General features: G+C 43.2%; 1 protein-coding gene across 1 annotated transcript in view; it reads left to right on the forward strand.

Annotated features, from left to right (window-relative positions):
• PEX5L (peroxisomal biogenesis factor 5 like) overlaps nt 1–17,201 on the forward strand; it is a 77,082-nt gene that overhangs the window by 40,488 nt on the left and 19,393 nt on the right. Inside the window, exon 6 of the mRNA XM_075938036.2 lies at nt 11,372–11,467. Coding sequence (XP_075794151.1) covers nt 11,372–11,467 — 96 coding nt within the window. The remainder of the gene's footprint in view (nt 1–11,371; nt 11,468–17,201) is intronic.

A 17,201-nucleotide genomic window follows, 5' to 3' on the forward strand; every position in this document is an offset into this window, starting at 1 on the left:
CCGTTATTTCAAAATATTTTTTGAAATAATGGGCGTGCTATTTTGCCATCCTGGTAAGCCGTGTTGCACGAGGGTTAAGGGATGGCTTGAAAGAGTGCATTATTTCAAAATTTGGCGCTGTGTAGACGCATCGAATTTCAAATTTCAAAATAGATTTGAGATAAAATGCACAATTTGCATAGCGCAAATTGCATATCTTATTTCAAGTTTGGGGTGCTGTGTAGACACACCCCCAGATAGTTGATCCTGAGCTTTTCGGCATTCTGGAATCCTATATACACTTCACCCAGTACCCAATAATAATGAAAGAACAGCAAGAAGCTTGTTGACCGAATATGTGAACAGATTTTTACTTTACAAATGAATTGGATATTTAAAACCAAGTTCTGTTCTCATATCCACCTATGCAGTAGCGTGGAAACACATGGAGTTGCTTTTGTATAGCTGAAGGTAGGTGGAACCTTTTGATTTCGGGGTGAGTGTGGTTGTAGGAGAAGGCAGGATTTGGCCAGAACACACTGTAGTAGAGAGAGAGTGCTGCTGCTGTACATTGTAGTTCTAGTGTCCCTTGTCCCAGTCCCCTTTAGTTCCTGTGCCACACAAATCCCCTTCCCCTAATAATCCATTGCCCCTTTAAGATTCCTTTTATTATGCTAACAGAAAGGTGCCATGAGCAGGTCCACCGATGGGAGGGGCAACAGAGGCAGTTGCCCTGGGGCCTGAGCCATTTAAATTGCTGCCAGAGCACTGAGCTGAGGGCTGCCTGGAGATGGGAGCCACAGCACAGGTGCACTCCTTGTAGTGCTGAGAGCTGGCTGCTGAGCCCCACCCCTTCTAGGAGCATGGAGTTACCCCACCTTGCCCCGGCACCCAGAAAGTGTGTTGGCCCCACTGGCCTTGAGGATGCTAAAAAACTTCCTTTTCCCAAACTTTCCTGTCCAAGCTGGCCTCTCCACAGCTGAGGAACGTCTGAGAATATAAAGAGGGAAACCCTGCTTCAGTGCTTATCATGATATGCACAGGTGGGTCTAGCAGCCTGCCAAGTGGAACTATAAGCTCTACTGGAGAGAGAGTCCGCAACATTCTAAATTTAGATTCTGTACCTCTGCAGAGGAAGACTTGTGGTAAGGACTGTACTGTAATGCACACATGCAAAGGGGCTTCTGAGCTCTCACCTGCACAATTGCACTGTTCTATCAAGGTTGGAACATAGACTCATAGAACTGTAAGGGACCTTGAATGTTCATCAAATCCAGTGCCGTGCAGTTGTGGCAGGATCGAGCACCATTCTAGACCATCTCTGACAGGTGTTCGTGTAACGTGCTCTTAAATATCTCCACTGATGGAAATTCTTCAGCTACCCAATGTATTCCAGTGGTTAACCATCCTGATAGTTAGAAAGTTTTTCCTAATGTTCAACCTAAGCCTCCCTACTGCAGTTTAAGCCCATTGCTTCTTGCCCTATTGTCAGAGTTTAAGGATAATATTTTTCTCTCTCCTCCTTGTAACACCCTTTTAGGTATTTAAAAACTATTACAATATCCTCCCTCTGTCTTCTCTATTCCAGACTAAACAGAGTTTTTTCAATTTTGCCTCATAGGTCATGTTTTCTAGACCTTTAATTATTTTTATTGCTCTTCTTTGGACTTTCTCCAATTTGTCCATTTCTTTCCTGAAATGTAGAACCCAGAATTGGACACAATACTCCAACTGAGGCCTAATCAGTGTGGAGTGAAGCAGAAGAATTATTTCTCATGGCTTGTTTACAACACTCCCGCTAATACATCTCAGAACAATGGGTTTTTTTCTTTTTTTTAATCATATTTAGCTTGAGGTCCACTGTGACCCCCAGATCCGTTTCATTAGCTTATTACACCTTAGATTTTAGCTGCTAGAACACAGGGGTTCCTTCGCAGCGGGCAGCCTAGGAAAGGCTGAAAAGGTGCCCCAACGGATCTTGTCACCTGGGAGTGACACAGATCCAAACGCCCAAGTTCTCCCTATGTCTGTCCCTTTATGACCGGCTGAAGTTCTTTTAAATTGTGCTTGGTTCTATTACAGCAACTGAAGGAGTCAGGTTAAAGCTTAAACAGTTACAGGTTTATTAAAGAAGCTTATAAATCATATGGTTACAATGGCTATTGCTCTATTTCTTAAATGCTAGCAAATATATATATAGGTCTTAAAAATGATTACAGGAAAAAGGTAAAGATAGAAAATAGAAATAATGGTACCAAGTGACAGCTTAATCTTTAAAGAGCTCTAACACTATGTATATATATATATATATACACACTTAAACAAAGGACCACATCCAGGTACAATTTTTACCCCCTTCTGTGCCTCTCGACTCCAGCGTGTCAGGCCAGGGTCGGTCTCTCAATTCCTCGGAAAGACGAATACGAGGTGGGCATCCCCTCTGGAACCTCGGGAGGTCAAACACCAAACCCGACCAGCAGATAGGTGGTAGATTGACGCTCAGAGTAAGTGTGCTGCTGGACTCATCTTTATACCCCTGGGGGCCCGTAGTCTCTTTCTTATCTTAAGATGCCAAATTGTACTGGTCCGTTTTGTGGCGCCAGTTCTTACAAACAAGTTTCAAGTTAGTTTACACTTGTAAGAAAGGAAGATAGCTAAATTAGGAGTGCCGGATGTTCTTGTTGGGCGGGAGATTCCTCCCCCCGCGGACTTTTGTGTGTTCATATCAATATGGGTTAAGTCAAGGACACTTTTGTGCAGCCTCTTAGTTTGACCACCCTCTTATCTCTGCTTACAGTTGTCCATGGTCACTGAGCCAGCATATCTGAACCTGCTGCTCCAAGGTTTTCAAAGATCATGCTGTTTTCTGCTCTTATGTGCCCTGCATGCTTTCAAGCAGACAAAGATGGATGTTAAAATGGGGGTTCATGTCTGGCTACATACTCCATCCTAGGCAGTCATTTCCCATTTTGTATGTGTGCAACTTAGTGTGCCTTCCTAAATGGAGTACTCTGCAGTTGTCCTTATTAAATTTTATCCTATTTACCTCAGACCATTTCTCCAGTCTGTCCAGATCATTTTGAATTATAATTCTACCAGCCAAAGCACTTGCAATATGGCGGAGGTATGATGTAAGGCTGCAGCTACTGTAGTTAATAGTAATAATTTCCCCTTATACTGCATCTTCAATCCAAGGATCTCAAAATGCTTTGCAATACCCATGTCAGGTGGGTATTAATATTAATATCTGAATTCCACAGACAAGGCACAAAGCCACCAATTGATCTATTTTTGAGGTTTAATCACCAGATGTTCCTTCTTTACTTTACCAGTGTTCATCTAGCTGCAAAATCTGAAATTATTCTCCTGTGTACCTTGGCACTAAATCTACTAGAATGATTTCCTCTTTCTTTATATTTTATACAATAGATTGGCATATGTTAGTGATGGAGACCTGCTAGCTTGGTTTGGTCATTTCCCTGTACAGTATGTTGTCTTGTGGTTTGGTCAATCTAGTTTTAAGTGCTTCCACACCCCTTTTTGTGAATGTATTTTTCAGTTTAGCAATTCTGATTAGCAGCAAGCTAGTGTGTACCCTGGGTGTGCCTAAATCAAGTAGATATTCATAGAATTTGTAATACGTGGCACTCTGTAAGAGCAGTTGCAAATTTAGTTCAAATGCTGTAGTTTTGTATCTGTTGCCTATTAATCTTCAAGCAGAGTACCTGCAGAAGCAACAACAACAAAAACCACACACCCTCTATTTTTTTATGCTGCATGTGGCCAGGTCTCCCTGGCAGCGAGATGACCTAGTGGTTAGGTCCTGGGATTAACTGGTGGGAAAGGGGTGCAAACCACTGCTGTGGATGCCCCAGGCCTAGGAACTCTGGCCCACTGTATTAGTCCAGGCCATAAATTTGGGCCGTGGCCCCAAGAGTCCAGATTTTCCCTCTCCGTGAGAGTTTCTAGCAGGTTTCCCCCTCCCCTTTGTCTCAGGGGGTGGGGTTGGAGGCTTACCATCGCCTGTGGCTGTCCAAGCAGACAGGGTTTGGTGTACGTCCTGCGGGCTGCAAAACCACACTCCTGTCTCCTTGCTGGTCAGCAGCTAAGTGAGCCAGGCTCCTTTCTTTTATCCTCCCACCAGGCTACAGCTAAAGCAGGGCAGGGCTAGCTGGGCAAAAAGGCTTTGTTTAGCCCCTGCACTGCCATGCCCTCTTCTCACGCCCTAACACTGCACGTGTTCAGTTAGACAAGTTTCCATAAAAGTAACATCAAAAATAAGAAAGGGTTGAAATGACTTTACCAAAGTAAAAGAGATAAGCTCAAATTACTGACTCAGTGCCCTATGTTTATTATTCCTGGTAAGTGGAAATTGTTTTCACCTCCTGAGTCATACAAAGCGTATTTCCAGAAGTGTTGCAAAAAGCCTTCTTATAGTCACATGTGGAAAATTATCCCCAACGAAAGAATATATTTCAGGTATCTAAAAGGGTGTCATAAGGAGGAAGGAGAAAACTTGTCCATCTTGGCCTCTCAGGATAGAACAAGAAGCAATGGGCTTAAACTGCAGCAAGGGAGGTTTAGGTTGGACATTAGGAAAAAGTTCCTAACTGTCAGGGTAGTCAAACACTGGAATAAATTGCCCAGGGAGGTTGTGGAATCTCCATCTCTGGAGATATTTAAGAGATGGTTAGATAAATGTCTATTTGGTTAAGGCAGGGGACTGGACTTGATGACCTTTCAAGGTCCCTTCCAGTCCTAGTATTCTATGAGTCTATGATTATGGACATGAATTTTAGCCCTTCTGTAGGCTTTTTTCTGAAACAAGAGTGCCAATACTTTATTATAGCCCCAAAGTGATTGTGGCAAAACCACCAGAAGGGCAAGACAACAGTGTAGTTTCTATGGCCCATTCTGGTTCCTGTCCCATGTGCTGGGTAGTAACAGGAAAGGACTCCATGCTTGTAAAGTTAGATTGGTTCTTTGCTCAGAGAACTATATACAGATGCTGCCACTAGAAGTAACAGTCAAGCCATGTGCTCACAAACAGGTGTCCTGCTGGCTCCTCCTAATTTCCCTTCTGCAACCTATGCCCATCCCTCCAAGCAGAACATTACACAGTCAATCCTGAGTTTCTCTGTGGACACTGACAAGAAGTGCACAGTGTGTGTGTGTGTGTGTGTGTGTGTGTGTGTGTGTGTGTGTGTGTGTGAGAGAGAGAGAGAGAGAGAGAGACACACACAAGTGTTCTACAAAGAACAGGACAGAGTCCACCAAACATTAGTTAGTTTCATTCATTGGGTCATGTTGCCACCAATAGATGAAAAGTTCTCTACCTCCTTAAAGGTCCCCTAAGACTCCATCCCTCTCCCATCACAAAGATGTATGGTAAAATAAAATTTTATTATGGTTTACCATTTACCACTCTTTATACACCACAGATTTTGACTTTAATATTAAAGGTCACTCCATGCATATGCAACATGGTGCAGTCATACACCTGAGATTTTAACTTGTCAGATTTGCTATTGTTTCTCATGTGCAACTCCTGAGAGAATCACATTAATGCAATTCACCGTCCATTTCTGACAGTTACGAAGCATGCTAGCTTCATCCCCAGTGTGAAGAAGAGGCTCTCTAAATGAATGGCTTGTGTTGCTGTGCTTGAAATTATTTAAGTAGAGATGTTCCGTTTTCTTTATAATCAAAAACTCCTGCATGTAGCAGAATTTCAATTAACAGAACTACATTAATATAAAATTACAATGGTAAGTTTTGTGAGCTTTATTTTTTTTTAAAACGTCTCTGAAGGTCAGAATGCTCAATAGAATTTGGAGCAGTCATGGTTTCTGGACTTTTTCCTTTTCAGTATTCTACATCTGTCATACCCAATTTTAGCTTTTGATGCTCTATAGTGCCAAGTTGTTTTTAGTACCAGCTACCTTAACAGATTCCCACTGTGAATTTATCTGTCTGAAATGTCCTATAGAATTTAGCCTTGTTGCAATGTAGTTTTTCCATGTCAATGGTGAGAACTACTGAAAGAATATTCTTAACATAGTTCATTTCAAATGGTACATAGTTTGCTTATTCAATAACTCAATTTTCAAAATTTGGCCTCTGCTGCCCTCAGACATTGGATAGTAGAGTTCTCTATGTGCTGATTTGCTCATCTAAAGACTGACTAGTGAAACTCTGACGTAAATGCACCCAGTCTTGGAAGTGGAGTCTGATTTTGACATTGCACCACTTCTACTGTTAGAATCACAGGGCTGGAAGGGACCTCAGGAGGTCAGTGAATCCAGCCCCCATGCCCAAAGCAGGACCAATCCCAAGTAAATCAACCCAGCCAGAGCTTTGTGAAGCCAAGGCTTAAAAACCTCTAGGAATGGAGATTCCACCACCTCCCTAGGTAACCCATTCCAGAGCTTCACCACCCTCCTAGTGAAATAATTTTTCCTAATATCCAACCTAGATCTCCCCCACTGTAACTTGAGACCATTGCTCCTTGTGCTGACATCCATCACTACTGAGAACAGCCTCTCTCCATCCTCTTTGGAACCTCTCTTCAGGAAGTTGAAGGCTGCTATCAAAACCCCCCTTCCCTCCTCCCCACTCTTCTCTTCTGCAGACTAAATACGCCCAAATCCTTCAGCCTCTCCTCATAGGTCATGTGCTCCAGCCCCCTAATCATTTTGGTTGCCCTCCGCTGGACTGTCTCCAGTGCGTCCACATCCTGTTGGAATTCTATTGGAATTATTACAGACTTACACTGATGTCAGGAAGATCAGAACTGAACAAAGACATTTATAATTCACCATTTACATTATCAGTCTAGTGCATGTTTGTCAGGTGGTTTAGTATCTGCCAGTAAGAAAAATCAGTCCACAGTTGGTGTGCTAGTAACTCTAATGAGATCAAGAAAGCTACATCAGGAATGGAAGTAACCCATTACTTGGAACAGAGATCCACTGTACCACAAAATTAGTCTTATTTATGCCACTCACCAGCAGCACATACTGCACATAAGCGCAGTGCAAGTTCAGGAAAGCGTGCACAAAACGATTGAACTGGAAGAATAAGATTTTTCACTCCCAGAGGCAGTGGATAGTGAGCTGAGCAGCTATTGCACATTCCTCCCACCATATGGACCACATTTTGTGCAGACCCCCTGGCTACTTCTCCAGTTTGCCCATTCCCTTGTTGGAGAAAGCCACAGCAGAAATCTGCTCCATGGTAGGTCTGCCTGCTCTCCACTGCTGGTCCCTTTTCTCTACCTCATCACTAATGAAATGCAAGTTTGGAAATTTCCGGAAAAAAAATAAGATTTTCCAACCAGCTCAACATAGGAGTTTGGTGCTAAAAGTAAACACTTCCCCTCTCCCCTCCCCTCCCCCCCCCCCCCCCCCCAGCCAGATGTCCTGGGTTATTTGCCTCAGTACTGCAGCAGCTATTGAGAACTCAGCTCAACCATGGGTCACCATAGAGGACTACAACCCTCAGCAGGCATCTTGTCATTGACTTAATCCAGATGCCAGCAGCATCCAGTGGAGAGCATGAAACAGTGGTTAAGGCAGAATCCCTACTGCCCACTTCTAAAAGCAATTGCGTCATCTTGTTCTGCACTGACAGCAAGTGTTGGTTCAATATTCGGGAGCCCAACACAGATTTCATTGCAGTAAACTAATCTCATTGGCACAAAAATGTATGAAGAGTACATGCACAGCTGGACCAGGCTGGATGTCATGCAGTCACAAGCACAGGAATAGATTTAAGAGAAGCAAACAAAAAAAAATCCAGACATGAGATTAGAATCTGACCCTTTGTAGGGATCCTTCCCCATAAAGAAAAAATATTTAGGTATTGAGAATGTGCATTAAGATTATTATATGGTGCTGCTTCTCCTGGAGATGAATTCTGTACATTTGCTTGTAGATATACTTCTGAATATTAGATTACTCATCACAACAACGTCCATTGCACCTCTTGTGGATACAACACATGTCAGTTTCAAACCTGAATGTCAAGGGTGTGAAGTTACAGCCGGAATGAATCTGGTTCATTGTAATTAAATATCACCAGCTACAACCGTCAGAAATATAATAATGTAAATTAATGAAGTTGGGCCCATGTGCAGTCAAATGGCTAATGAGTTTTAACTTCAAGACAAGTGTGAGGGTTAAGAATTAGCAGAATTACAGCAATTTTTATTTGGCAAGGCTAGAGGTCACCATGTGGTTCCTTGCAGTGACTTCACATAGTTCTTTGCACTGTGTGCGCCTTTTGTACAAAAGCCTAAATAGAATTCTTTTAATAAAAAGAATAGTTGTAGGGGGATATTCCTAATGTGCTTCCAGTGGGATAGATTGCAAAGAAGAGCATGCTAGGGATGTCAAAAAGAACAATTGTTCCTTCAGCTCATTCTATGCAGTCATGGTGACAATGGCAAACCAAGCTCTGGAATGTGCAACTGGAGACAAAGAGGGAGATATGTATTGTTAAGACACATAAAGAATAACCTACTTAAAATTGGGGTGGCATATGCTGTAGGCAGAGCTAGAAGAAATGGTCTGCACAGGAAGAACAATGAAGGGTCAAGGAGATTTACAGCATGCTCAGGCAACAGCAATTGTATCTGTTGAACATAAAACATGAGAAAGGATGTTGAGATTAAAGATACCTCAAACCTCATTTTAGAATCAAAACAAATCCCTCCCCTCCTTTGGAGGAAGTTCACATCTGGATCCAAAAATGTATGACTGGTCACTAAACCCAGTTCACACTTGCATTCCTTCAGAGTCACAGATTGGTGACTTAGGTCTGCTCTCAGTAGAACTGAAAGAACTCCCCAGAACTTAATCCCCTACGCCTTTGGGAAAGCACAGACCTAGGTTTAAGTCTGAGCCCTATGTTTCCGAATCATCTCTGATTATAACTGAGGTCCTTAAGGCACTCAAGGCTTAAAAAGTCAAGACAAACGAGATACTTTTACTACTAATGATCAGGAGACAGCATGACAGACTGATATAGCAAGTGAAGAGAAAACAGGCACGATTTTCTCCTGCCGAGGACAGTGAATGAAATGCACCTCCATTGTAAACAATAGTAATTAAAGCAAACAAAGTAGCAGCCACAAAGTCCCTCTATAGCAATACAGGCAGTCCCTGGGTTACGTACAAGATAGGGACTGTAGGTTTGTTCTTAAGTTGAATTTGTATGCAAGTCGGAACTGGTACATATTGTAGGGGAAACTCTAGCCAAACATTTCTCCAGAGCTCAGTTTTATTCTCCCACACCTCACTTCCCTCAGTCCTTTATTCTCAAGCTGAGGTGTCTGCTGAGAAAAGCTGCTCCGCGTCTCCATGGTCTGCTGGGGGGGGGGCACTAGCTTCGCGTCTCCCTGGTCTGCTGGGGGGAAGTAGCTAGTGCGGGGGTGCCTCACCCCGTTTGTAAGTAGGGATCCGATGAAAGTCGGATCCATGTAACTCGGGGACTGCCTGTAGTGGGCAACCTGTGGCCCATTGGGGTTCTACATGTGGCCCACAAGACATTTTGCTTACCATTGCCCACACGCAGGGTTGCCAGATTCTGCTGGTTTTCATCCATGTCGTTTTTTTCCTACTGGTTTTACAAAAGTGACACGCTCTTAAAGCGAGGGCCTTTGAAGTGAGGTGCATGCTGATTGCATACAATATTAATAGGAAGAGCGGTGCGCTCCCTCTGCGTCCAATCAAAGCACTGTTACGGTTCAACTGGCACACCCCACAAATTCTAGGCAAGCAAGCGCAGGTAGCAAAACAGCCCTGTCCTGGGAGACAGTCTTGGTTATGACAGTCTTGTGACCCACTGAGATGAAGGAGGGCTACTCATGTGGCCTACTCACTAGCCTAGGTTACCTCTCACTGCTGTATAGCCTCATTTCCTCTTTACAATGTCTCCTAGCGCTCTTTACAGTCCCCACCCAAGCCCCACAAACTGTCTAAAAATCCTCTTCTGCCCATTCTGAATCACTTAGAGTACGTCTAGACTACAGGGTTTTGTCGACAGATACTGTCGACAAAGCTTCTGTCGACAAAGAGCGTCTAGACTACATTCAGTTCTGTCGACAAAGCAAGCTGCTTTGTCAACAAAACCCTGTAGTCTAGACATAACCCTACAGAACTCTGTCGACAGAAGGCGTTATGCCTCGTAAAATGAGGTTTACCAGCGACGACAAAACTGCTGAGTTCTGTTGACGTTATGTCGACAGAACTCAGCGGTAGTGTAGACACAGGTATTGTTTTGTCGACAAAAGTCCACTTATGTCGACAAAACTCTGTAGTCTAGACACACCCTTAGATAAGAGTGAGGAAATTGTGCAAATGTTTGTAAATCTGTCCCATGCATTTCCTACAAATCCCATGTCCTTTTATCATCATAAGGAAAGTCCTCTCCACATATTTACAACTCAGACCTCTCCAACTCTGATTTTTCATTGTAAAAGTCTTGTAGACAGAGGCAGGGGTATACTATTGTATTTTGGTTTTCCTTTTTAAAGTATGTATACAGTGTCATTATACCCATGTTCATCTCAAGATATTAGAGAGACAAGATGGGGGAGGTAATATCATTTATTGGACCATATAAAAGATAAATGCATCACCCACCTTGTCTCTTTGAAATTGTCTATTTGAAAATAATAAAATTCAGTTAAATGTCTCTTCAAGTAGATTGTATTTTACAGAAATGGCTACAGCAAAGGCTTGATTATATGATAATGCCAGGGAATATGGCATAAATTCAGAAAGTGAAGCTCTCAGAGAATCAATGGGGATTGTCAGTGTATGTTTAGATTAACAGGGAATTTGGGGTGATAACACAAGAGGTTCACGTAATAGAGGCTCAGAACATGGGATCCAGTTCTCAAACAACCTTGTGTCTGTTTAAACAAAGTATTAATCATGTTGAATACGGTCCATCCAAAAAGAAAATGGTATCTATGCAAGAATGCCTTTCACAGCTCTCTATTAGGAATTCCAGCAGCCAAATTTCTGTGTACCAGACTGAGGGTGGACAGGGCGTGAAGATGGCTTATTCGAGGCACACAATTTTAATGTTGTACAGTATTTTAAACTATCCTGAAGCTCTTTCCCTTTGAAGCTTCAAGGGGCTATTTTGGATCTATTGTCACAACCCAAACTCTGTTCTTCCTCATGCCTAAATCCCAAGTGAAAAGGAAACTTGTGGGAATGACAAGATACTTTGCTCCACTGAAGCAGTGGTGGGGATTCACTTCGGGAAACACACAGCTTTGCAGGAGATGAAGGTCACCTTCAGCGCTAGTGAAGAAAGAAAGAAGGAACTTGAAAGATTTTTACTAAACATATCATCCTTTTTTATTTATTTCTTTAAGGCACGATCAACCAAAGAGCAGCGTTGGGGAGGTTCATTCCTCTCCAGAAATCATTCCTTGGAGGAGGAATTTGAAAGAGCAAAGGCAGCTGTTGAGGTATTTTATTTTCTGCTATATCTTGGCATAAGGCTGATGGTACCTATGAATGAAACCTGTTCCTGTAATGGGCCACTGCATTCCAAATTCAATCCATAAGCACACTTAAAGGAGTAATCTTAGAATTAGATTACTCAAGGCAGAGAATAGGTACATTTCATGAAATTACTCATTTAAAGCACCACCTTTATCTGCCTAGGGAAAATAAAAACCTAGCTATATATGGAGATAGACCTGAATCAAAACTCACAATCCAGATTGTCTCTTCCCATAATGGGACAAGAAAATCTCCCAGGGATTTAAACACTTTTGAAATTGTAAGCATGAAATGAAATTCAAATTTTTCCTAAGGATGTATTATTTGCATATTCAGTCCGTTATAGGCAGGTCTGTGCTATGCATTCACATCCCAACCTAGACCACATTCAGAGTTAGACTCTGGTGGAGTTTGTTCAGACCCATGATTAGGGGGCTAGAGCACATGACTTGTGAGGTGAGGCTGAAGGATTTGGGTCTACTCAGTCTGCAGAAGAGAAGACTGAGGGGGTATTTGATAGTGGCCTTCAACTACCTGAAGGGAGGTTCCAAAGAAGATGGAGAGAGGCTGTTCTCAGTGGTGGCAGATGACAGAATGAGGAGCAATGGTCTCAAGTTGCAGTGGAGGCAGTCTAGGTTGGATATTAGGAAAAACTATTTCACTAGGAGGGTGGTGGAGCACTGGAATGGGTTACCTAGGGAGGGGGTGGAATCTCCATTCCAAGTGGTTTTTAAGTCCCAGCTTGACAAAGCCTTGGCTGGGATGATTTAGTTGAGATTGGTCCTGCTTTGAGCAGGAGGTTGGACTTGACCTTCTGAGGTCTCTTCCAACCCTACGTTTCTATGATCTCTATACAGAAGAATCACTTGCTGTTAGACACTGAATCGGTAATTATACGTACTTACAGTCGTAACCCTGTTCTGAAGCAAGTTTAAAAAAAATAAATAATTCCACTGCAAGATATGAAGGAGTCTCTATTTTCATAGTGGTTTTATCAATGGCTTCTGTCTAGAAAAGTGCAAGGTAAAGGATGTGCAAATTTCCTCAATGCACCTCAGTCCTGCAACACCTTTGCCTTTCCAATGCTGACCTGTGGCACTCTAGCTAATGCAGTGCTGACAAAGAGAAGCTTTTACCAAATGAGGTGTTTTGTAATAAGAACCAAAAAGGCTTTGGATGGCATCATTGACAGTGGGGTCCCTCTACAGCCCTTCAAATTCCACCATTCCTCTGCAAACACATCTGAACTTTGGGTATGTTTGGATCCCAATCTAAACATTACTGTAAAAGTTCCAATTCTGTTCTCACTTTGGAATTACAAAGGCATACGAATAGTTACTGCAATGGAGTTATTCTGGGTTTACATTGGTTTATCTGAGAACAGAATCAGGCCTCATGGCTGAACCCGGTCTCTAACTAGAAGTGGAGTGCCTCATGCACCAAATATATTTCACTGGTGCTGTTTGTTGTTTATAAACAGTATATGGCAAGAACCAGTGTCCAACTTTGTTTCACAATGTTTTGATGTATATAGGAATAATTCTTGCCTCAGCTAACAAGTCCAGAGAAAGAAGAAATTAACTAGAGTTCAGTTCTACAAATCGTACCCTGAACGCATTTCTCTGTTACCTTCTAAAAGCACTGACTCTTTATTCCTGGTCACAGATTATTTATCAAGAACTGTTGGTTATTCATGAAAGGCTTTTTTTTGTGGGGGGGAAGGGAGAGGGAGGGGTGTTCCACATCATGCTAGAGGTGCTTTAAAACCTCTCCTGCTCAAATTTCTCTATATTTTAAGTCACTTCATGAGCACAAAATGGGGCACTTGTGCTGTAGTCAGTAGCAAGAAATCTGATAACAGAGTTCTCAGTGACACCATCAGTATTAAAGTCACTGTTGGAAAAATCAGTGTTCAGCCTAACGGTGACTGGTAGAAACTAATAAATTGGAAGATGCCACTGAAAGAGTTTACAAGTCAAGGAGAGGAATACAGTATAAAATGAACCTGCACATTAACAAGGTCATTCTGAGGCAACAAGGATAGATTATTGAAATGCCTTAATGTATTCTGGAAAACAGTTATTGAAAGCTAATCAAATTAAAAGACTAACTGTGTAGCTGGCAAAGTAATGTTTTCTGTTTAATATACCAACTTGAACCAAATGGTTAAAATGTAAAGGAAAAGATGTTTCAGGAGCATACAAGGCATGTTTTTATCTGAAGAGTTGAAAAAAGGAAAGGACAAAAGGAAAAAGGGTCTTGAATTGCCATTCTGGTCAGAGCAAAGCAGTAAGGAAGTGAGTGTGCTTGAGAATCAAGCTCAGAAGAATTAGCTAAACACTGTCCAAAAATTCATTTTTATGTTCTTGATGTCTCACTTGAAAATTATTATAGAAAGCTTGAAATGGTGAGATTAGTCACAGATCTAATCATGAAGAGGAAGCAAATTTCAAGATCTGTTACACCTTTGTGAAAAAGATTTATTAACAATCCAGATAGTGAAGATGCCAAACCATCTCCTAACCATGGTTCACCTTGGGAATCATTTCAGGTTGTCAAAACTTGTGCTGCAAGTAGGCCTATGTGCTAATTTCTTCTTAAAGAGGCTTACAGAGATTCACGCCCTCAGACAATCTTTAGATCATAAATTGGAGCGAATTATATCTATTAGAAATTTAAGGGATATGCTTGCAGTAACTTAAGTGCTTGCAGGCTTGGCTATTTTTCCTGTCTCTCTGTAAGTTAGATTTGAATACTATCTTATCCATACGTGTGTATGCACAGAAAAAGAGATTAGAGAAGACACCGTATATGTTTTCACAGCCTTTAAAAATAAAATCTGTTTAGCTGCCAGTATTTTTCCTTCTAGAAAAGGAGGTTTTGGTACTCATGACTACAAGATGATTGTTGTGATCCACACTTTTGAAGGGTCACACAGAGATTTTCAGGGATCCGGGGCAAAATCAGAAACCCAGGCTTCCACCTTTAAAAAAAATGACCATGAAGACTAAAGTATTTAAGAAAGGGAGAGACTTTTAGAAGGGGCCAAGTTTTGTGGGATTGCTGTCCTCTCTAAAGGAATGGCAATCAGAGGGGCCTGTCAGCCGATGGTCAGGGCAGTGCGTGCATGTTACACCCGAGACTTCAACTGCTGGGACACAAGGTCCCGTCGCAGCGGGCAGCCTAGGGAAGGCTGACGGGCACCCCAAGAAGTTTAACGTCCGTGTCTTTGACTGCTAGGAACAGGTCCCTTCGCAGTGGGCAGCCAACAGGCTGACAGACGTCCCAGAGTTTACAGGGAGAGCTTATTACACCTCAGATTTTGACTGCTAGGATACATGATCCCTTCACAACGGGCAGCCTAGGGAAGGCTGAGAGATGCCCCTACGGATCTGTCCCCTGGAAGTGACACGATCCAAATGCCCAGCTCTGCCTGTATCTGTCCCTTATGACCGGCTGGAGTTCTTTTAAATAGTGTTTGGTTCTGTTACAGCAACTGAAGGAGTCAGGTTAAAGCTTAAACAGTTACAGGTTTACTAAAGAAGCTTATAAATCATATGGTTACAATGGCTATTGCTCTATTTCTTAACTGCTAGCAAATATAGATCTTAACAATGGTTACAAAGAAAATAAAGATAGAAAATAGAAAGAATGGTACCAAGTGACTGCTTAATCTTTAAAGAGCTCTAAATCTATGTGTACACTTGAGACAAAGGACACATCCAGGTACAATTTTTACCCCCTTCTATGCCTCTCGACTCCAGTGTATCAGGCTAGGGTCGGTCTCTCAATTCCTAGGAAAGACGAATACGAGGTGGGCGTCCCTGTGGAACCTCGGGAGGCCAATCACCTAACCCAACCAGCAGATAGATGGTAGATTGATGCTCAGAGTAAGTGTGCTGCTGGACCCATCTTTATACCCATAGGTGGCCGTATCCTCTTTCTTATCTAAGATGCCAAATTGTGTTGGTCCGTCTTTGTGACGCCAGTTCTTACATGGGAGTTTCAACTTAATTTACACTTGCAAGAGAGAGAACTAAATTGTGAGTACTGGACTTTTTTTTACTGGGCGGGAGATTCCTCCCCCCCCGGACAGTGTGCATTCGTATCAATATAGGTTTCAGTCAAGGGCACTCCTCGGCAGCATCTTGGTCAGCAATTGGCGTATCTCTGTTTCACAACAACCAGCATATCCAGGCCTTCTGTCAAGGCATCAAAGACTATGCTGATTTTACTGCTCTGTCTATGCCCTGTGTGCTCCAGGCAAGCAAAGATGGATGTTATGGAGGCAGGGGGGGGGGGGGGGGGGGGGGGGGGGGATTCCTGTCTGGCTACAGGGCCTTCCACTCCTATTCCTGCCTCTTCCACAGCTCCAACCACTCTCTCACCTACAGGTTCTCTGCCTGGTAGGTCACTTCAAGCCTAGTGCAATGATCTCAGTGGTGGCAATAGTGATTTGGGCATAGCTGGAGCAGGCAAGTTGTTCCTCACACAAACACTGGCAGTCTTCCAACCCCACGGCCAGGTTGCATTGCCACTTACTCAAATTCGGTATGGCCCCCATCATTTTGGGAGCCCTCTCAAAATAGAGGGCCTGAGGCAAATTCTCACCCTTGGGTGGGTTTATTCATAAATTTATTAACAGTGACAGTTTTACAGTCCCATGTGATTTATCCCAACTGGTTAAAAAAAAGGAATCCAGGAATGTGAAAACATGAGTTGTGAGAGACTCTCTCAGAGTTGCGAAGCAACACTGAGGATAGAGCATAGCCCAATGCACTAGTTTACAGTAGGGTAGACATTCGTGTACTGGCACCTCTGTACGCAAATGTCTGACAGTCGTCTGGGCTGCGTGTCTTAAAGGGGCAATGCCGGCCCCACCCCAGGTTGTTGTTGGTTGTTTTTTTTTTTAAACAAAACAAAAAAAGCACCGAGTATGTAGTAGCAAAACACAGGACAGTGGCATACCAATAGGTGACTTCAGAACAACATGTGACACTAGCAATTTAAAGGGTTCAGGGCTCTGTCCACTGATGCTCCTGTGGTAGCAGCAGCAGCAGCCAGGGCTCTAGGCCCTTTTGAGCTGCCTGGCCCCAGGGCAACTGCCTCCTTCTCCCCCCTCCCCCAATACAGCAAATCAATGGGAAGGATTGGAAGTGAGTCCTGACATTAGGGGGTGATATCTTTAAAAGCACTTGGCATTGCACTAAGGGCTGCACTGCACAAAGCCAATGTGTTCTTACCTCAGGCAAGCTAACCCCCATTAACAAATGTGGGTTAAAACAGCTGAGAAGCTGTGGCAACTTGACATGAGTTTCACTTCCTGCTTGAAGTGAAGCTGCTAATCCCAATTAAAAGCGAAGTTGCCGTGTATTCAGTGCTATTTGAATGTGAATTAGGAGGCCAGCTGAAAGGGGGGCAATGGGAGCAACTGCTCCCAGGGCCTGGGGATTCAAAGGGCCCGATGCTCCAGCTGCCACCACTGCCACAGTAACAGCGATGGCAGCCAGAACCCAGGCCCCGTTAAATTGCAATTGGAGTGCTGCACTGCATGCTCCAGGTGGCTCTGCAGACTGGAGGCTCAGTGTGATCTGGGCAGCACAGAGACCAGGCTGCTCCTGGCCCTGCCCTTTCCACCCGAAGTCACACCCCTTCCAGGAGCACAGAGCTGAGCCCCCCCACACACTCCCCTACACT

Source organism: Pelodiscus sinensis, chromosome 10 (genome assembly GCF_052426305.1).
Source record: "Pelodiscus sinensis isolate ZL-2025 chromosome 10, ASM5242630v1, whole genome shotgun sequence".
Classification (NCBI taxonomy): Eukaryota; Metazoa; Chordata; order Testudines; family Trionychidae; genus Pelodiscus; species Pelodiscus sinensis.